Genomic DNA, 22,270 nt, shown 5'->3' on the forward strand with positions numbered 1-22,270 from the left:
CCTGCTGTTGGGAGTTGTAGTCAAACAGGTTGACTGGAGCACCAGATGAGTCCACCTGGATCTGGTTTCCAGCATAGTCAAATTGGAGTGACTCCATGCCCACCTGCTGCTCCATGCCGCCCATGCTCTGGGCTTCCTGGCTCTGGAAGTCCTCGGTGGGGGGTTTGTTTGTGACGTTGGGTGGCTGCAGAGCGTGCGGGTGATGCTGCACCATCATTTCCAGACCGGCCTGACTGGGGCCCAGTCGTTCAACCGCCTCTGTGGGGGATGCCTGGCGACTGCCTGGGGTGGGGCTGAAGGAAATCAGTTTTAAATCAAAGTAAACTTACTTCATATATAAATAATGAAGCAAAGAAATTTTTGCAGTGTCACTAATCACTGCCCTATTGAAGGCCATAAAGTTTTTAAAATCTCAGTTTTTATTCGTTTTCAATTTGAGTTTAAATTTGTTTTTATTAAACGGATAGTTCCGGTCCTTGATTCTGATTGGTTGAGCCGCGTTCGAAGCCATTGTAAATTACTCAACAAACATACACCTGTGACCGCATTACATTAGTATTACTGCGCAACTGATTCTTTGTTGCTGCATGTGTTGCTTGGCAATCTCTTTGGAATTACAATGCTTGGCAGAGGAATAAATGTGTTATAATAACGTTATATTTTTTGTTGCTGGTGTTTATTTTATAAATAAAATAAATAGTAAAATTTATATTTTTATGGAGTATCCATTTTATAAAAGCAATAAGCCCCTTGAAGCCGTGATTTATAAGGAATTTAGAACAGCTAAGGGGGTTTTCTAAATTCACTGTAAATCACTGCTTCAAGGGGCTTATTACTTTATAATAAAGGCGTACATAGTTTTGTTTTGGATTTCAAGAAGAAGCAACAAGTTTTATGCCACTTACATTGGTCAGACAGATAATCCCATCCCCAACCTCACGTCATTAGTTAAGACAATCTTGCTGTTTCAGAGTGCTCATGCTTCCATACATCCAGTGCTGACACATTTTGGGATAATTAACTTATGAATGGCATATAAGCTGAGATAAGGGTATTTTTAAAACAAAAAAAATTACACATTTAGATTGCCTGTTAAGCATTATATCACAACTTGTTCCATCATTAGCTATGATGCCGATCAGAAACTTAATTACTCAACATTTGAAGCTTTAAGGGAGATTTTGCATTATTAGCCACACGCACAAAACCAGTCAGTTTATTACTTCTTGGCAAAGAATGTGCTATAAATGAGCCACTCTTTTTGTGCTTTATTTAGCACAAAGTTATAGCTACCACAACTCTGACATCTCTGGGGGCATTTATGATGCAGCAACATTAAAGGGTTAGTTCACCCAAAAAAGAAAATTCTGTCATCATTAGCCGCGTTTCCACCGCAGGAACATTCCCCAGGAACTAGGAACTTTAGGCTGGTACTCGATGCGTTTACACCGCAGGAACCAGGGTCTAAATGAAGTTCCGGGTAAATATTTCCCCTTCCGATAGTCCCTGCTCATGAGGTAGTACTTTTTCAAAGTTCAGGAACTTTCAGGGGTGGGACTTGTGCGCTGCACAAGCTGATTGGTTGTGTTCACGCCACATTTTGGTTGGATGACTCCACGCAGCATTTATTTATTTTTAACCTCCCTTTTAAAAAAATCTATTGCGGTTCGTGTCGTGGCTTCATGCAGTAAGAGTTGTCTGTCTGCAAATATGGAATTTAAAGGGGTGATGAACTGAGAAATCAAAATTTCCTTGAGCTTTTGACATATAAGAGATCATCATACTATAATAATATCCTGTAAGTTTCAGAACTGAAAACTACCTTGTTAGTCCAATAAAAGCTTTTATAGACATCAGGCTCAGCAAACGACTCGTTTTTCAAAGTGGGGAACTATGACGTCAAAGAGGATAAAACACCGCCCCCACAAAAGAAGATCAACGCCTACTTCAACACGGCCTGTTTAGCCCTGCCCACCGATTCGCCCAAACATGCTAAATAACATAGGACGACATGATAATTGCTAAACCGGATCAAGCTACTTCCAAGCAATAAACATGCTGTTTACTAAATATTGTGCAGTGCCTGTTTGTGGAAGAAGACAGTCTGCATAAGCTTCCTTCGGATTCCAGCATGGTTAAACTTTATTAAATCAGTCAATCACAATTTCCCGACACGGATCTGCCAGCAACATGTAAGTAACCATGTGTATTCTAATGCCTGATCTGCGATCAGTGATTTCTGTGTAATTATTCAAGTTCAGATATTTCTCTTAAAATCGTTCAATACTGTTTATGCATCAGTGACTAAACGATCAACTTCACATAATTTCTCGTAGAATTATGAAAATAATATTTTTTAAACTGAAAGCGATCAAAGAACGATCCCTTTCCAATCGCCCAAGCTGTCAATCAAACAGCACAGCGCGAGCGCTTATCTGGACACTTACCAAACTCGTGATGAAATAATGACACTGTTACACTACACAACGAAGCTCTTACTGTGTATTCACATCGTGTTTGCATTGTGATTTGGTGTAAGCATTTGTGAGAGTGCAAAAATTGTGTTGCAATAAGATCTTTATTCACGCGATCAACAGACTGTCTGTCATCTGCTCAGTCAGTGCTCATCATGCTGCAACCTTTCATGTGATGGAATAGATTTAAATATAATGCTTTAAACGATACTTTTCACGATTTGTTAATCTCGATAGCTGTAATAGTAAAAACGTAGTAAAAGTTTTCGAGAGAGTTCATATAATACTAGCTATTTCATATGCAAGCATGTCAGCCAATCACAGCAGTGGGCGTTTGCACTGCAGTCTCACAGCAGACACGCCCCTTAAAACAGAGCGTTCAAATCTGAGGCTGAAATCAGGCTTGGAAAAATGGCTTTTATTTATAAATTATGACAATTTTTGATGTAAAAATCATACTAACATTATAAGGGCACCCCAGGCAACATTATAAAATAATAAAACAATCCAGTTCATGACCCCTTTAATAAAAAAAACTGGTGGACTGGCGACGAGTTTCAGGCTTTATTAAGGGAATTTGTGGAAACTTTCTGCGCGTTCATCCCAGCCATCTCACGGTCAATGTCCGCAATAGCTGATAACATACAAATTTTATATCTAACGTTAGCATTACGAGCTTACTGAACACGCTTTATCAGTGCTCGTCTCTTTTCTGCCACAGCTTTTATTATTAAGTCATTATGTTTACACATTGTCATCTATTGCAAGGCACTCCAAACCATGTTACAAATTTACTATAACAGGATTGAAATAGCGCTTTGAGGTTAGTAACAAACAACTCTTTACAAGACTATTCACTATTTATGATTGATAGATGGGGTTCAGGCTTTTTTAAAGCACATTTGCGAAAGAGGAAATTTTTTGCGCGTTCGTCCCAGGCATCTCACAATAACTGATAACATACGTTGTCTAATTTTATACGCATACGAGCTTTCTGAACACGCTTTAGTATCAGTGCTCGTCTATTTTTTTTTGTTAATTACCTCGTTAGTAAACCAATACATAACTGCAGCACAGTTTGAATCTCCTCCATACTTATTATAAATGTGGCGCTCAAAACTGATTACTGTCCGTCGCAGACTGGGAGCAGCAGTTGCGCGCAGTTTACCTTCCCGGTACTTTAGACCGCGGTGTAAACGCAGAAAGCAACCGGTCTGGGGCAAAAAAAGTTCCTGGGACAAATTGTTCCGGGTAATTTCGGCGGAAACGCGGCTATATACTCACCCAGATGTTGTTCCAAACCTGTATGAGTTTCTTTCTTCTGTTGAACTAAAAAACGAAGATATTTTGAAGAATGTTGGTAACCAGACAGAATAAAACATTCTATGGATGTCAATGGTTACCGTCAACTGTCTGGTACCAACATTCTTCAAAATATCTTCTTTTGTGTTCAACAGAAGAAACAAACTCATACAGGTTTGGAACAACAAAGGGTGAGTAAATTATGACAGATCTAATGGCAGATTTTTGGATGAACATCCCTTTAAACTGGATCCACAATGGGCCAGTGTCAACCTTAATAGCAAGTAAAAAACAGATTGGTCACTTTACATGTCTGTCGGGGCTAAGCAGGTATAAAAAAAATTAAAAACAACAACTCTGCTTGGAAAATAACTATCATACTTGAAGTCTTTACAGTCACGGTCCATCCCGTTCAGCAATCCTCTGGCATTTGCTATTGAGGCATCCCCTTCATCTCCAACTTTCATCTCAGGACTTTTGTCTTCCTCAAATGGTGAAGCCTTTTCTTTTGAATCGCTCTTTTCCCTGCCATCTGGATCTGCATCTGCTCCACCCTGAAATCAACATCAATCAAAGTTAAACACAGGGATTCTTGAGAGAATGAGGCCAATTTACTTTAGGTTGTGTATGAACCATTAAGTCATCTTAATCTAGTAAAATGAATTTGTCGACACTTACAGGTTCATCAGAAAAGAAGCTTTTGGCGATGACTGAGCAACATTTCTTAAGTCTGAGAAGAAATTTGACATAAAAAAAAAAAAAAAAATGCATGCGATATGCATCTTTACTGCTTAAAGCTTTCATTAATTCAAAACATATTTACTGAAAGGGACAGTTTACCCAAAAATGAAAATTCTGTCATCAGGTCATTACTTTCTTCTGTAAAACATAAAAGATAATATTTTGAGGGTTTTTTTGTCAATGGGCACCTAAACATATCTTTTGTATTCAACAAACTAAAGAAATGCATACAGGTTTAGAATCACGTGAGAGTGAGAAAATTACAAAATAAATTTTTTGGGGAACTAACCGTTTAATCCATGTTATTGGTCTTATTGTCAACAATGTATCAATGTATATATACACACAATTTTTAGTCTTTAATCAAAATGTCATAATTAGTTTTAAATGTCATGTTGGCATATGTCTTTACAAAGAGCCGTACTGGCAAAAATGGTACATAGGCCTAATGTCTCAAATCCTGACATTACATGCGTAGTAATAATCAATCCGCAATAGCTGATAACATACAAATTTTATATCTAACGTTAGCATTACGAGCTTACTGAACACGCTTTATCAGTGCTCGTCTCTTTTCTGCCACATCTTTTATTATTAAGTCATTATGTTTACACATTGTCATCTATTGCAAGGCACTCCAAACCATGTTACAAATTTACTATAACGGGATTGAAATAGCGCTTTGAGGTTAATAACAAACAACTATTTACAAAACTATTCACTATTTATGATTGATAGACAGGGTTCAGGCTTTTTTAAAGCGTATTTGCGCAAGAGGAAATTTTTTGCGCATTCGTCCCAGGCATCTCACAATAACTGATAACATACGTTGTCTAATTTTATACGCATACGAACTTTCCGAACACGCTTTAGTATCAGTGCTAGTCTATTTTGTTTTGTTAATTACCTCGTTAGTAAACCAATACATAACTGCAGCACAGTTTGAATCTCCTCCATACTTATTATAAATGTGGCGCTCAAAACTGATTACTGTCCGTCGCAGACTGGGAGCAGCAGTTGCGCGCAGTTTACCTTCCCGGTACTTTAGACCGCGGTGTAAACGCAGAAAGCAACCGGTCTGGGGCAAAAAAAGTTCCTGGGAAAAAAGTTCCTGGGACAAATTCCTGTTCCTGGGAGCGCCACATTTATAATAATCAATCTACAAATTCTCCTTTTATTCTGAAGGGCATTTGTTTGTAAACAGCAGTACTGGGAGGTAAACCGGTTCATCCGGTATACTGGTTTCAATTTTGCAAACGATATGTATTTTTCAAATACCGCCACATCGGTGCGTAACAAACAATTGCTGTATCTATTCAATGGCCATGATGAACGCTATGTAGAGTGTATTGAGAGGGGACTTCTATTAACTGCATACACTTCTTATTAATGGTTATAACGTATAATTTTAAAACACAATAAATAACCCACAAAACGAACTCTTTAATATTGCAAATACCACGTAGAGCCATATGATTTCTGATATGAAGAAAGCAAACAACATTGCTCAACATCAAATGGCAAACAAAATGAAAGCATAACGAAACTGCGCTACTCAATTGTGCTTCACAGACTGTTTATCAGTCAGAATAATAGACAACGTAGTGCACCTCTACTACACAGTGCTGGGAGATCCAGTGAAGAAATCCATTGAATTCGCCACAGAATTAATAACATCGCTGCAAGGTCTAGTGAGAGGCATTCAGATTCGGCGCCAAGTTCTCTGTTATAAACCATGGATATCAGATCAAACAGCGCTGATGTGGAAACCAGGAGAAACATCGTGCCATGAATGAACAAGTTATAGAAGACTAAGTCCACAAATCAGCAACATTCGATTGAATGTAGTAACACTAACGGTACGTTCACACGGGGCGTGAGCGTCAACGCTTCCCATTGACTTTGAATGGGTGACGTCAAGCGTTGCCGAAAAGAATTGTGGATCCGTCGGCGGCGCTTCACTGGCGTTGCTCGCGGCAGAAGTTGAGAATTTTTCAACTTCTGCCGCGAGCAACGCCAGTGAAGCGCCGCAGACGGAAGCGTCAGCCAATAGGATCGCTCTATGCAAATACAGTAGCCAGGCGGCAGCCAATCACGTTCATCCTGTTCAAGAGCAGCAAACTGAGGATACATTTTAAATTTCATTGGCTGACGCTGCTATGACCATGGCGTCAGTGCCAAACTTCAGCCACGCCTTCCGTCAAGCGTTGACGCTGACGCCCCGTGTGAACGTACCGTAACTGTTACAATGGTATTGTGGGCTGAAATAGTCAAACACTTACAAATACTATACATCTTTTTCCAGCACTTCAAAACTAATATTATCATATATTTAAACGTTATTTTTTATTCTTCAAAGATTGTCCCCATTTATAAAACTAAAAGTTAAAATGTAGGAAAACTGACACTTATTTAAAAATTAACCCCTTAAGCCCTGAGGGCATTTTTAGAGTTTTAATTTTTTTCTGAGTGACACACACAAAACTAAAGACTCTTAACTCCAAAACTATAACAAGGAGAGTCAAAAGTAGGGATGTCCCGATCCGATCCACGGCATCGGTATCGTGCCGATACTGGCCCAAAACGCTAGATCGGATATCGGAGGGGAGAAAAAAATGTATCCGATACCTACGATCCAATACCTATTAGGGGTGGAACGGTACATGTATTCGTACTGAACGTACGTTCGGTGCATGGATTTACACAGAGAATACACGGTATAAAAATAAATAAAACTCGCGTACACATTAATTAATGTAATACGGAACTAACGTTACTGTTAGATACGCGCATAGACATATGCGGGTTCTTTAGGGACACCTAATCTGTAGCCCCGCCTTAGCTCTGAACGCGCGTCTATATCGCTTCAAATGCTCGCTTTATCATTATACGCGCGCGGCGCGTCCTATTCGCTTTGGACACGCGAATGGATTCAAACTGTTCAAGCATCGAACTAGACGCGATAGACGCAAATTTGAAGCTCTATTCGCGTTTGGTGTGAATGCAGCAAAATGAACAGGCTGCGATGTCAAGATTGCAATGCTGGAATGTGTGTGTGTGTGTGTGTGTGTGTGTGTGTGTGTGTGTGTGTGTGTGTGTGTGTGTGTGTGTGTGTGTGTGTGTGTGTGTGTGTGTGTGTGTGTGTGTGTGTGTGTGTGTGAGTGAGAGAGAGGCACGGGCGCGATCGAACAGTGGAAACATAAAAACATACTCCGTCATTTTCATACAGGACATCATTAAAACTGCAAAAAGTGTTTAGCCTACTTATATTTGTGTAAAACACAACATTGTGCTTTTGTCAAACTGTAACTGCCACCCAACCAAAATCACACACACACACACACACACACACACACACACACACACACACACACACACACACACACACACACACACACACACACAGACAACACACACGCTGTTTAAAAGCAAAAATGATCTCATCTTTTGGACATTCATCATATTGCATTGGTTTTCACTTCTTGTCCTAAAACAGAGCACAAATCTGTTTATTTTTAATTTACACATTCTACATTGATTAAAAAAGAAAATCAAATGTGTTTTTAAAAGTAGTATTATTTTATACAGAAATAAATTATTTATAATTCAGATGAGAATAAAGTTAAAGTTAATTAAAATTTTAAGGAAACAAATATATTGATCTGAAATATAGCAAATTAATTTTAAATTCATTCAGGTTACCAAACATATCTCAAGGTCTTTTGAATAGGCCTAAAGGGTGGCAGTCTTTTATTATCAACTGTTGTTGTGGACTATATACTGGAGAAGTGTTTGTTCTCCATTTGAGTGAGATGTTCTTATGTGGCTAATTGAGCAAAGTGCTTCCATATATTTTATTATTAGTAGTATTAGTTCAAGAATAAAATAAAAATATCGGATTGATATCGGTCTCGGCAAATAGCCAAAGCTGCGGCATCGGTATCGTATCGGACGTGAAAAAGTGGTATCGGGACATCCCTAGTCAAAAGGTAGGTATCGTTTGATAGAACACTTTACATTTTTTGAAAATATAAATTACATTACATTTGAACATTACTCATGCCGAGAAATTTATACTGCGGATAATTTTAATAATGATTTTGCATATCTTTCTTGTTTGACATGCAAGCGCCTATTGGCTTATTAGCTATTTCCACTCCCTAATATCTATTTTTTTTTCCCACTCGTTTTGCTTTTGAATTCATATTAAGACATTATGAATGATAATAATTGAAGTTTAATTTTATTAACACCTAAACTCAAGGTCAGTGCTTTAATGGTCAGCCCCGCAATTCTACCAAATACTTTCTGTAAAACTTAGTGGCTCCGATGCAGCTACCCTCAAATATTAGTCTGGAGCCCTGTGAACTTAAAATAAAAACTGCAAATTGTAATTTCTGTTTGTTAAATCTATTTATTACTAAGGCATTTATCAGCAATACAGTGAAAATGTGAAGGTGTGCCCCTACATTTTCTGCTTGGGCTCCTAAACATTTTCAGTAAGGGGCTACAGTGGCTCCTAGTAAAAAAAAAAGTTAGTCTGAAGCACTAATAACAATAATAATAATAATAATAAAGTTTATTACAACAACTGCAAAAATAAAAGTTCGGTCTAACTTGAAGAAATTATGAAAGAAATTGCACAGTAAAATGTATTAAAGTAATTCTAATAAAGTTTTAAAGTAAATTTGTATTTGTCCTTACAATGTTTTTTTATTCTCTGTACTCTTGACAGTAAAATAAGCCACAATAAAGGTCCAGTGAAATTTTTTTTTTATAATAATTTGATATACTGTGAAACCGCAAGAACCTTAAATACAGCGATACAGATTTTTGGTCACACCACCCAGCACTAGTAAACAGCTGTCAAGTCAACAAGGACGTCCCAACCATTCGTGGTGGGGGGGTAGTGGGGGCGAACAGTTACCTATTCATTTCTGTTGGGAAAAAGGACATTTCCAATCGTTTTTAATTCAAAACTGCATGTATTTACTGGTGTTTCTTTTAGATTTCCCTTTCAAAAAATCTGCTCTGATTTTAGATCACATATGCTGAAAAAAAAGTCTAGAGTTATGTATTAAGATACCCAAAGAGTATAATAAAATAATCATTGACTCACATAGCCTCCGTTTCTGTAGCGACCATCCATCTTTTCTCCAGGAGAAGAGCTGAGGACATACTCCACCATACTCACACCCAGACCACCCCCCTCTGAGCGTGGTGACAGCACTGAGCTCGCGTCTCCATTCCCATTGTAGCCCTGGCCTGGTCGTCTTTGCACCATAATGGGCTGAGACACAGAATGATCTAGACACAACATAGGAAAAAGAATACCAATGGTGTTATGATGATGAAAATGACGAGCACAAATAAAACATTTAAGCACGCATTAAGAAAACCATGGTAATACTACCATAATAACAAGCAATATGAAATTTCAAGCAATAATCTTGTAGGCAATACTCTTGCAGGCAATACTGATTTGAAATTATTATTTTTTTCATTTTATTCAACTGGAGCCACTACCTAATTAGCTAATTCATTAAAAATATGCTTTAATGCATAAAGCCGATCTGATCAACTCATAATTTTTTTCTGGGTTTCAAAGTGCACATCAAACGGAGTTATTGTCTCCCAAAAGATAGAACCAATTTCTCCCAAAAAGAACCAATTGTCTGAAACGAGCCGTCAGTAATTCCAGTCTTACTTCCTGCACGTACATATATAGGATAGTAACAATAGTAATTGGCTGCATGAAAACACAACTACTTTGACCCGCCCTCAAATACTGCAGTAGTAGCTGCATATGCTGCAAAAGCAAATCTACTTTGCATGCACTTCCAAAGGTTGAGCTCTCAAGCTCAAATTGATATGATAAAACTGATGCCATCATGTATAAGTGCAGAAGAAGCCTCCGGAGCTGAAATTCAGCGTTTCGAATTTCGTTTCCGACACACTGTAAATGGTAGACCAAATCACAACAGACTGGGCCATCTGACCAATCAGAGCAGGATCTCAGAAAGAAGGGGTTTAGACTGAGGCTATGTCTACAGTAATCCGGATACATTTGAAAACGTACTCGGTTACTAACGTAACCTCGGTTCTCTCTAGAAGAGGGAACGAGTACTGCGTAAGATATCTTACGCTAGGGGAAAATCCTTTTTCCGCGAGATATTGAAGCCAAAAATTATCCTTAATTTTGTAATAATGCAAAACGCGTTGCGGCAGCATGCAGACATAGGCGAGGCAGCTCGCGTGGCGCCTATTGGCTGCTCTGCGGCAACTGCAGCAGCCTATCGAGCGAGGCCTGGCGTGACGCCAGACCCAATCAGGGCACTTCGCGCCCGCTGCGTCACGTCCCGCCGAAATGGGCGTGGTCTAGGCCTATAAATACCGCTCGCAGGCAGCTATTATCTGGTTTTTCATCATCGAAGCAACCAGAGCGTGTGCATGCACGGCAAGATACGCAGTACTCGTTCCCTCTTCTAGAGAGAACCGAGGCTACGTTAGTAACCGAGTACGTTCTCTTACGAGAGGTCTCTCGTACTGCGTAAGATATCTTACGCTAGGGGACCCAATGCAAAACGCCGTGCATGCTGAGATCTGACACCAAAGACCCAAGGGCGAAAGCCCGGGGTACATATAGTGCACAATCACTCAGGGAACTCACAGGGAGTCCGGGAAGAGGGAGGGGCGAAGCCGCACTCTTCCACATATGGCAGCGTCGCTGAGACGCGAATTTCATACAGACAGGGCGGGGTACGACCTGAACTGATGGGGGAATGTGGGTCTTACACAGTCTGCCCAGGCACAGCTCGTGCTGCTACTTTTTACTGTCGAACATTGAGCTGTGCTCAGTAGACGCAGCATTCTGAGCTGATAGCATGACAGCAGCCTGTGCAGGGCGGGAACCTCTAGGTTATAAAACCTTATAAATGTAGACGGGGAGGCCCAGCCTGCCGCCATACAAATATCTTGCAAGGCAATCCCACTTGACCAGGCCCACGAAGAGGCCATGCCTCTCGTGGAGTGCGCTCTGACACCCAACGGGCACTGCATGCCCTTGGAGGCGTATGCCAGCGCTATAGCATCAACTATCCATCTGGATAGGCTCTGTTTCGACGCGGCTAGTCCCTTAGAACGTCCGCTAAATGAAACAAAGAGCTGCTCCGTCTGTCTGAAAACAGACGAGCGAGACACATAAGCTCGTAATGCCCTGACTGGGCAAAGGAGGCTCGCGTCTCTTTCCTCATCAAGGACCGGTAGGGCTGACAGGGAGATAACCTGTGCCCTAAACGGTGTGATGAGGGATTTTGGAACATAACCGTGCTTAGGTTTGAGTATAACTTTTGAGTTATTAGGCCCAAACTCCATGCACGCCGCGCTCACAGAGCGCGTGTAGATCCCCTATGCGCTTCACTGAAGCGAGAGCCAGCAAAAACACCGTCTTGCAAGACAGGTGTTTCAAATAAATTGACTGTAAAGGCTCAATTGGCGCACCTTTCATGGCTTCCAGAACCGTAGAAAGGTCCCATACAGGGACTGAGGGAGGTCTGGGAGGATTCAGTCTCTTAGCCCCTCTAAGGAAGCGGATGACTAAATCGTTCCTTCCTATTGACTGACCAAGCGTTGTTCCTGAGAACGCTGCTATAGCCGCCACATAAACTTTGAGCGTGGAGGGGGCCCTGCCCTCATCCAACAGCTCTTGTAGGAAGGAAAACACCTCCGTCACACCACAGTCTGTGGGTGACACACCACGGGCTGTGCACCAGCCCGAAAACACTGACCATTTCGAGGAGTAGAGCCGTCTCGTAGACGGAGCTCTAGCCTGCGTGATCGTGTTTAATACTCCTTTAGGGAGTCCAACATGTACCCGTTGATGGCCCAGACATGAAGGGACCATAGTTCCGGGTGAGGATGCCGGATCGAGCCGTGGGCCTGTGAGAGGAGGTCTCTCCTCACTGGTACTGGCCACGGGGCAGTACTTGCTAACTGCATCACGACTGGGAAACAAGGTTGGTTTTTCCAGAACGGTGCCACCAGCAATACGGAGCATCCTTCTTCCCTGATCCGTTCTATCACCTGAGGCAGGAGAGAGACGGGGGAAAAGCATAGAGCGGGCGGCGGGGCCACACATGGGCCAGCGCGTTCCTGCTCTTGGAGAAAAATTCCGGACAGTGAGCGTTTTCTTGAGACGCAAACAGGTCTACTTCCGCTCTGCCGAATTTCTTCCACAGCAGTTGGACTGTCTGTGGGTGTAGAGACCACTCGCCTGCCGGAACATCGTTCCTGGACAGTCTGTCCGGTCCTATATTCAGGAGCCCTGGCACGTGCGCTGCTCTGAGCGAGCGCAGGTTGCACTGAGCCCATACCAGGAGGCGTTCTGCCAGCCTGTACAGGTTCTTGGACCTGAGGCCGCCCTGGCGATTTATGTAGGACACCACAGACATGTTGTCCGAATGGACCAAGACGTGGTGTCCTTTTATTTGGGGACAAAAACGCGTCAGCGCGTTGTCTACTGCCAGCATTTCGAGGCAGTTTATGTGCAGGAGCTTTTCCGTTCCGACCACTGGCCGAAGAACGGTCTGCCCTCGAGCAGCGCTCCCCATCCCGAGGTGGACGTGTCCGTGGACACCACTTTCACCCTCGAGGAAGTCCCCAGGCTTACACCTGATTGGTACCAGTCGTTCGCTCTCCAAGGTTTCAGAGCTGTGACGCACTTCTGATTGACCCTGAGGCGAAGCGAACCGGATGCCCACGCTCTGCGTGGGACTCGCACTTTCAGCCAAAACTGCAGTGGGCGCATGCGGAGCAGGCCCAGCTGGAGCACTGATGATGCTGAGGCCATGAGACCTAGCATCTTCTGAAATTTCTTGAGCGGGACAGACGCGCCGCAGCGAAACGAGTTCGCTTTGCGTTGAATGTCTACCGCGCGCTGTGGTGATAGTCGCGCTATCATGGACAGCGAGTCCAATTCTGTGCCCAGGAAAGATATCTTCTGACTGGGTGACAGAGAGCTCTTCGCCCAATTGACACTGAGACCCAAATCCTCGAGGTGATCGAGTAAAATGGTCGTGTGTTCTATGAGCACTGCGCGAGATTGCGCTAGAATCAGCCAATCGTCCAAATAGTTCAGTACTCGCATGCCTCTCATTCTGAGGGGTGCGAGCGCCGCATCCATGCACTTCGTAAATGTACGGGGTGCCAGGGACAAACCGAACGGCAGGACTGTGTACTGATATGCCTGGCCCTCGAAGGCGAATCTCAAATATCGCCTGTGACGTGACGCTATCTGTATTTGAAAATACGCGTCTTTCAGATCTATTGACACAAACCAATCTCCTTGGCGAATCTGCACAAGGATTTGTCTGGTCGTGAGCATCCTGAACTGTCGCTTCACAAGCACTTTGTTCAGTTGCCTTAGATCTAGTATGGGTCTGAGACCCCCGTCTTTTTTCGGTACCAGGAAGTATCTGCTGTATAGCCCTCCTTCGCTCTGAACTTGAGAGAGAGGCTCTATGGCCCCTTTGCTCAATAGTTTCGCCACTTAGGCTCGAAGTAAATGTGCTACTTCTGTTTTTACCGTGGTCTCGACGCGCGCCACATAGCGGCGAGGGCGTCGGCGAAACTGTAGCGAATAGCCTCTTTTTATAATGTTCAGCACCCACTTCGAAACCCCGGGCAGCTTTGCCCATGCGTCCGCATGAATAGCTAGGGGTTGAATACGAAGCGCGCTCCGCTCGCTCAGCGATGGAGAGGCTTCGGCGTGCTGTAACACAAGCGTCGCGCTCGTGATATTTGAGGCATGGGGCGCACTGATAACAGCGGGCAGATTGCCCGCGCTCGACTCCTCTGCGGTGGTCAACCGCGAGGGGAGGGCTGGGCGGTTCCCGTAGGAACTGTCATGTCTATGTGTGGATGTGGGCGCGGGACAGCGGGCACATTTATCACACTGAAAGCATCGTTCGCTTGAGTGAAGCGAATGCACGTTGGTTTCGTTTTTACAGAAACCGTGAGACATGCATAACGTGGTGTTAGTGGGCACATTCACCATGTTTGAAGCGCAATCGATCTGAGTCGATTCATGTGCGCGAGCCCTGTGTGACGGGCTGTGCTTGTGTGTAGAGATGGGCACTGGGCAGTGGGCATTCTTTCTACACATAAAGCACCATCGGCCGTGGCCGGGACACCAGAAAAATTCACACTTATGGGATTTATCTGGGTAGCCGTAAAAACGGCGTTTGTGTGCAGGCAAGCGTGCTGCGTCGCCGACTTGTTTACTGCAGGATACACTGGAACAGTCACATTTACTGGAACTGAACGAGCGAGAATTGCCATAGAAACAGAGAGCGTCAACATGCTGGCGTTTATTGCAGGCCTGCGTGCATTACAACAGGCTTGTTCACTGCAATATTGACATTTCCAGTCGCCTGAATTCCAGAGGGGAATGGGAAATGTATAGGAAAAAGGAGGTTGGTCCGTCCGCAGCGGGACCAGAAAAACTCCCTTTTTTCCTTACGCCAGTGACGCACGGAACACCATAGAAACGGTGTTTGGGTGCAGGCGAGCGGGTTGTACAACGCGCTCGTTGGCTGCAAAATACACATCTGCAGTCGCCTTTTCAGGGAACTGACAGAGCGAGCATTGACGGCATAATTTTATCTGCCGGTAGACCCGGGGATCGAACGCGGGTCTCTCGCGTGCAAAAACCTGAGAGTCTGCCACTGGGCCACAGGGGGAGACACATTGTAACTCAGTTAGCGCGAGTATTATAAGAGAGCGTCAACGTGCTGGCGTTTGTTTGCAGGCATGCGTGTATTACAACAGGCTTGCTCACTGCAATACTGACATTTCCAGTCGCCCGAACTTCAGAGGGGAATGAGAAATGTACGAGAAAGAGGAGGTCGGTCCGTCCGCGGGGGGACCAGAAACGCTCTTTTCTCCTTTCGCTAGTGACGCACGGAAACCATAGAAACGGTGTTTGGGTGCAGGCGAGCGGGTTGTGCAACGCGCTCGTTGGCTGCAAAATGCACATCTGCAGTCGCTTTTCAGGGAACTGACAGAGCGAAGCATTGGCGGCTTAATTTTAACTGCCGCTAGACCGGGATTCGAACTCCGGTCTCTCATGAGGAAAACCAGTGATTCCGCCACTGAGCCACAGGGGGGAACACAAAGGCTTTCGGATGCACGAGCATATAAGAGCGTCATATGTTTTCTTCGGCGTTTGCTTGCAGGCGCGCTTGTATTAAAACAGGCTCGCCTGCTGCAATATTGATATTTCCAGTCGCATGATCAGGGAACTGGGAAATGTATGAGAAATTGAAGGTCAGTCCATCCTCGGAGGGACTAAAAACACACCTTTCTCCTTTCGCCGGTGAGTGACGCATGAATGGGGCGCAGAGGCAGAGTAGCTTTTCTTATAACGTAAAGAAAAACTAACCCCGACCGTCCGCTTCCAGCCTCCCTTGTGAGCGGCGCAGTTTGCGCGGCTTGAACAGAGGGAGAGAGAAAGCTAGCCCCGTGACCGCCCGCTCCTGACATCCCCTGTGAACGGCGCGGTGTGCGCGGCTCGAACAGAGGGAGAACAGGTATCGTCCCCCAAGCAGGCAAGGCAAGCGGGCGAACCGGCAAGCTTTGCGGGTTGGGGGGCGGAGGAGCAGTCTCGGAGAAGGATGCCAGGTGAGTCCTCAGAGTCACCATAGGCAGTAACTAGCTCGCAGTGAGGGCAGTCGCCGTCAGCGAGCGCGAGAGCTGCGTGATCAGGAAAAGGGGCGTCTTGAAAAAGACGCCCAGCTCTTTTAGTGCAATGGGAGTGTGTGTCGCGGCGGCGAGCACACACACATACATAAACACAGTAGCAGAGAAAGGATATAACGCCGGATAGCGCAGCAGGAAGGCAAGGAAGGCGGCGCGGCCAGCGACTTCAGTGACTCGTCCCGCTGAAGGTGCTCTCTTTCAGAGGCGCGGCTTCTTCTCCAGCTCCAGCGATGCGTGTGCTTCGCTTGAAGGATGAAAAATCAGATAATAGCTGCCTGCGAGCGGTATTTATAGGCCTAGACCACGCCCATTTCGGCGGGACGTGACGCAGCGGGCGCGAAGTGCCCTGATTGGGTCTGGCGTCACGCCAGGCCTCGCTCGATAGGCTGCTGCAGTTGCCGCAGAGCAGCCAATAGGCGCGCGAGCTGCCTCGCCTATGTCTGCATGCTGCCGCAACGCGTTTTGCATTATTACAAAATTAAGGATAATTTTTGGCTTCAATATCTCGCGGAAAAAGGATTTTCCCCTAGCGTAAGATATCTTACGCAGTACGAGAGACCTCTCGTAAGAGAACTGCATTTTCGTTTATAAACGCTCTCCGTCCACACTAGCGTTTTCAGGCGTTTTTCGGACGTTTCAGTGTGAATGAGAAACTTTTGAAAAACGCCTGAAAACGCTAAATTCACCTTACTGCGCATGCGTAAAACCCCACAAAAGATCACTGATATGATTCAGATGGAAAAATAAATAATGAAGTTATCGCACAATTCTTCTGACAGGTTAATTTTATTTAGTAAAATATCTCACAATTCACTGATGCGGTCCAGGTCGCACACCGTCTAAAACGTTGGTCTAAAACGCAACTGCTCTCATGTATTGCCGCAGGACAGCAAATGTGAGTAAATTCTGTCATCTTTGCAGGACTGTGATATGAAGAGTGTGCAATGTAGAATATTTTTTGCAACCGTGTGAAAGTGAATAGCACAATACTGGTATAAACATGAATATCTATTGGTACAATATGCATCACATGCACTGATCTATATAGAATGACATTATATAGATCAGTGATCACATGACTAAATTTACGTCATCGGTTTTAAATACCACCGGTTTCACAGTCCACACTACAACGTAAAAATGGCGTTTTCAAATGTATCCACTTTGGAGTGCGTTTTCAAAAAAGCTTTGTTTTCATTAATAAAAACACTGTCTCAGTGTGGACGGAAGGCCAAAACGGAGAGAAAAATACACGTTTTCAAACGAAAACGTATTAGTGTGGACATGGCCTAAATCCTTGATCAAACCATTTCAGACAGTCTGGCCCTGTTTACACCTGGCAATAAGATGTTTTGGTTGTTGGGATCACAAGTTGACGACACTAAACACACGTGTAAACAGAGTCTAAAATGTTCTGAGCTTGTCCACTTTTGACCACTTCCAGAGGTTGTCAAAAACGCATTTGACCGGATTGCTTTTGTAGTGTAGACGCTAATGTGATCGAATATATTTTAAATGCCATAAGACCGCCTACTGTCTACTTACTGACCTAATGCGTAAACATTATGGGAAGCACTCTAGCCAGACAGGATTTAAACGGGATCTCTCTTGGCTGGAGACCCAAGTTTGGTTCGAAAAACATACCAAGATGAAAGATGAAAAACGTACCAAGCTCAATGTTCTCTTACCATTCCTGATTTCTAACACACTCATAGCATTCGGTGTGGTCTTGCAGCTATCGGAGCAGAAACTACAGCTGAGGCTCACCGTATGTTTTTCCACTGTGCATCCGCTAGCTGAGTGCAACAGCAGAACATGATTGTCTCACCAGCACAATATTGATGAACTTGCTCTATGCTTCCGCCGCTATCAAGTGATAAACAGTGCCTTGATACACTCAAATTTGACACAAAATTCTGTTATACACTCGTACCATATGGGATCATTAAAGGTTCTGTGGTGAAGCTAGCCACGACCATGAAAGAATTTACAGAATGAAATTACTGTAATCAGAAATTGAGTGTGAAATCAATGCAGGCCGGGACATTTTCACACCTCTCCAGAGGCGTTTAATCGGGTTGAAGTCTAGGGTCTGGCTGGGCCACTCAAGGACATTCACAGAGTTGTCCCGTTATTTTGTTATCTTGGCTGTGTGCTTTGGGTCATTGTCCTGTTGGAAGATAAACCGTCACCCTAGACTGAGGTCCAGAGTGCTCTGTAGCAGGTTTTCATCAAGGATGTCTCTGTACATTGCTGCATTCATCTTTTCCCTCGATCCTGTCTAGTCTCCCAGTTCCTGTCGCTGCAAAATATCCCCACAGCATGATCCTGCCACCACCATGCTTCACTGTAGGGATGGTATGTGCCAGGTGATGAGCGGTGCCTGGTTTCCTCCAGACATGACACTTGACATTCAGGCCAAAGAGTTCAATTTTTGTTTCATTAGACCAGAGAATTTTATTTCTCATGGTCAGAGTCCTTCAGGTGCCTTTTGGCAAACTCCAGGTGGGCTGTCATGTGCCTTTTACTGAGGAGTGGCTTCCATCTGGCCTCTCTACCATACAGGCCTGATTGGTGGAGTGCTGCAGAGATGGTTGTTCTTCTGGAAGGTTCTCCTCTCTCCACAGAGAAACGCTGGAGCTCTGTCAGAGTGACCACCGGGGTTTTTGGTCACCTCCCTGACTAAGGCCCTTCTCCCCAGATTGCTCAGTTTGGCCGGGCGGCCAGCTCTAGGAAAAGTCCTGGTAGTTCCAAACTTCTTCCTTTTACAGGTGATGGAGGCTACTGTGCTCATTGGGACCTTCAATGCTGTAGACATTTTTCTGTAACCTGTAATCTGTGCCTAGATACAATCCTGTCTCGGAGGTCTACAGACAATTCCTTGGACTTCATGGCTTGGTTTTTGCTCTGACATGCACTGTTAACTGTGGGACCTTATATAGACAGGTGTGTGCCTTTCCAAATCATGTCCAATCAACTGAATTTACCAAAGGTGGACTCCAATCAAGTTTTAGAAACATCTCAAGGATGATCAGTGGAAAGAGGATGCACCTGAGCTCAATTTTGAGTGTCATGGCAAAGGCTGTGAATACTTATGTACATGTGATATTTTCATTTTTTATTTTTAATAAATTTGTAAAGATTTCAAACAAACTTCATTCACGTTTTCATTATGGGGTATTATTTGTAGAATTTTGAGGACAATAATGAATTTAATCCATTTTGGAATAAGGCTGTAACATAAAATGTGGAAAAAGCAAAATGCTTTGAATACTTTCCGGTAGCACTGTTTATTCAAATTGAAATTTTTTTTCTAGCCAAATCAGAAGTGTGGCAAATGAAAACATCTGTTAAAACAATGACAAGCAAGATTGCCATGCTTTGACAAATCAAAAATTGATAACTTTTTGTAATGAGGGTCTGGGGATGATGCAAGTTTTATCTAAATAATTTTTTATTTTTTTTACGTGGATAAAATATATCGATAATCATAACAGATTGGGATGGGATTAAAGCAAGGATTGAGATGAAACAATAACTTTGATTCTGTCACATGATTGTGGAGTTATTAGCTAGAACATAAAGTTGCTTATTATTGCTGCACCTCTGAGGCAGATTTTCACAAAAATTCGGTACGGATTCCTTTTTTACAGATGTATGAATACATACATTTTTGTAACGGTAGGCCATCTAGATATGATGTTATTAGGCGCCGAAATTTGATTAGCTGCTGGTGGCCATATTAGAGGATATGTATATATACACACTGCAGAAATAGTAGCTCCCAGGCCTACTATTTCTGCAGTGTATATATACATATCCTCTAATATGGCCACCAGCAGCTAATCAAATTTCGATTTTGAATAAAAAAAAAGATTCACCTGACTATCGCAATGTTTACGATTTTAAAATAGATTTTTTATTATTCCAGAATCGATATTAATAAAAATTAAATTGCTTTATTTTTGTCCTTGCTTAAAGACGAGGTTGACAGAACTTTTGTTCCAACAGAGGATGAAATGTGTCGTTATCTATGAGTGTTTAGTGACGTAATATCCTAAGTGGACACGTGAAAGCACCGTGAGACTGAAAGCACTGAAAAGCCTTCGTGCTACTCATATGCTGAGAAAGAGATAAGACAATAGAGCTGCACGATTCATCTTTAAAAGACTGATCTCGATTCAAACGCCCACGTGATCTTTCAATTCGTCTGTGCTGACCCAGAGAGAGTTGTCATGAAACAGCTTCATAAACAGTATTTTCAACCTCATAGCATCATTATTTCTGTGATAAAATAGTTCAAATTATCAATGAAGTACTGGGATGAAAGTTTAAAGTTCAAATCTACACACTGATGTCTACGGTAGTGATCAAAATAGAGTAAATCAGATTTTGATAGAAACTTGGCGCTTAAAATAACGCATTTATCGATTACAATTACAAGTGAGTGTTAACATTTTTATTGAATCATTCATTCAAGAGAATGTAGTATTGAATCATTCATTCAAGAGAATGTAGTAATGTATGATGCTTCTGAAATATAACTCAGAAAATGTGATGAATTGTTTTTGTAAATAAGATTCATCTTATACATAACGTACAGTCTGTATAAGTGTATGATTTAGCTTTCCCCCATGGTCTAGTGTTAAAAAATAAATTAGTGGCCTAAACATAATAAAATCACTCTTTTGGCAAAATCTTAAACAAGTTCAAGTAGTTAACCACCATTTGCAATTCCCATGCACTCGTTTTGCAAAATAACACTCACTAACACACTTCGCACTGTGATGCACTTGTGTTAAAAAAACGTAAACACGAGTGGTAAACACAGGTGTAATTGTTCAGAGTCACATCTGATTTCTAATGATGAAACCAACTGTACAAAATATAAGTTTCAGTTCCAGTTCAGAGTGCACAGGTGCACTGAATGTTGATACAAACAATGAAGGAGAACAAACTGAGAGGAAGAGAGAAAATATAATGAACGAGGTGGTGAACGAGGAGGATGAGAACAAGAACGAGAAAGAGCAAGGTGTGGACAGCGTTGTAAAGGCTGGATCTGGCACACCAGAGGGATTTCCCCTTTCCATGGCAAAGGACATCATTGTCTGTGATGTGCTATTCATTTAATTTTTGGGCTTTTGCAGTTGGACTATTATATTTTTACAGAATGCAAGGGCTGAATATACAAAAATACAATACACTATTCAATACATTGCTATACCTGCAGTACATACAGTATGCAATTAATTAACCATACCAAGTTGCGATTACAGTACTTTATGTAATTTCAAAATGTGTTTACTGTATAAAGTATACATTTTATTCTGAAGCTATATGCTCTGGAGTGTTCTACATTTTTTGATGTAGCAGGGCCGTCGCCAGAACAAACCAAATGGGGGGGCATTTAATTTTCATAGGGGGGCACACTTTTTTTAATGATCTGAGACAGACCAAAACAACAACCCATAACTAAAATAGACCACAATAGTCTTGTTTTGTTCAATTATTCAAATAAAATGCTTTACCTTATGATCTCAACGTCTCTGTTTTTTTCTCTCTTAACATTTCCACATTTAGCTAGTAGCATTTTTTTGTTAATCTGCATTGTTCGTCACATACACAACACAGTTCCATCTAGTGGCTTTCTTGAGTAACAGGCACAATCAACGTAAAGTATATCATTAGTCTGATACTATGAAGACACAAAGGAGCGATTTTTATTATTATACAAGCGAGCAGGGTATCGGGTCCGTGTACTTGGCGGCCAACGGATTTTCGTTTTGAAAGGAAAAAAACAAAAACGGCCGGTTTCCCAATTACCATTAGTAAATAGGAAAACGAAAAACGGAAAACAACCCATTATTCGTTTTTTGTTTTGATATTAATAAACGGAAAACGAAAAACAATCTCGTTATCCGATTGTCCTTGATGTGTTTATAGATGGAAATCGGAAATCAAAATACGCATGTATAAAGTCGTAATCCTTAATTCTG

At 42.7% G+C, this 22,270-nt stretch overlaps 1 protein-coding gene and 2 long non-coding RNA genes across 10 annotated transcripts in view; 1 reads left to right on the forward strand and 2 right to left on the reverse strand.

Moving 5' to 3' along the window:
• pum2 (pumilio RNA-binding family member 2) overlaps nucleotides 1–22,270 on the reverse strand; it is a 110,770-nt gene that overhangs the window by 68,720 nt on the left and 19,780 nt on the right. For all 8 annotated transcript variants that reach the window (XM_082148454.1, XM_082148451.1, XM_082148456.1 and 5 more), the window contains exons 5-7: nucleotides 9,637–9,824; nucleotides 4,158–4,330; nucleotides 2–293 (exon numbers count right to left, since the gene is read on the reverse strand). In XM_082148454.1, the coding sequence (XP_082004580.1) occupies nucleotides 2–293; nucleotides 4,158–4,330; nucleotides 9,637–9,824 (653 nt within the window). The remainder of the gene's footprint in view (nucleotide 1; nucleotides 294–4,157; nucleotides 4,331–9,636; nucleotides 9,825–22,270) is intronic.
• The window catches only part of LOC309482942, a 212,103-nt gene that overhangs the window by 58,654 nt on the left and 131,179 nt on the right, over nucleotides 1–22,270 (forward strand). The window lies entirely within an intron of this gene.
• Nucleotides 9,832–20,768, reverse strand: LOC309482930. Its single transcript, XR_014200440.1, has 3 exons — nucleotides 18,930–20,768; nucleotides 16,827–18,873; nucleotides 9,832–10,558 (listed from the first exon to the last, which is right to left on the reverse strand). It is a non-coding gene; the product is annotated as an uncharacterized lncRNA (long non-coding RNA).

This window comes from Leuciscus leuciscus (assembly GCF_965113295.1).
Source record: "Leuciscus leuciscus genome assembly, chromosome: 19".
Classification (NCBI taxonomy): Eukaryota; Metazoa; Chordata; class Actinopteri; order Cypriniformes; family Leuciscidae; genus Leuciscus; species Leuciscus leuciscus.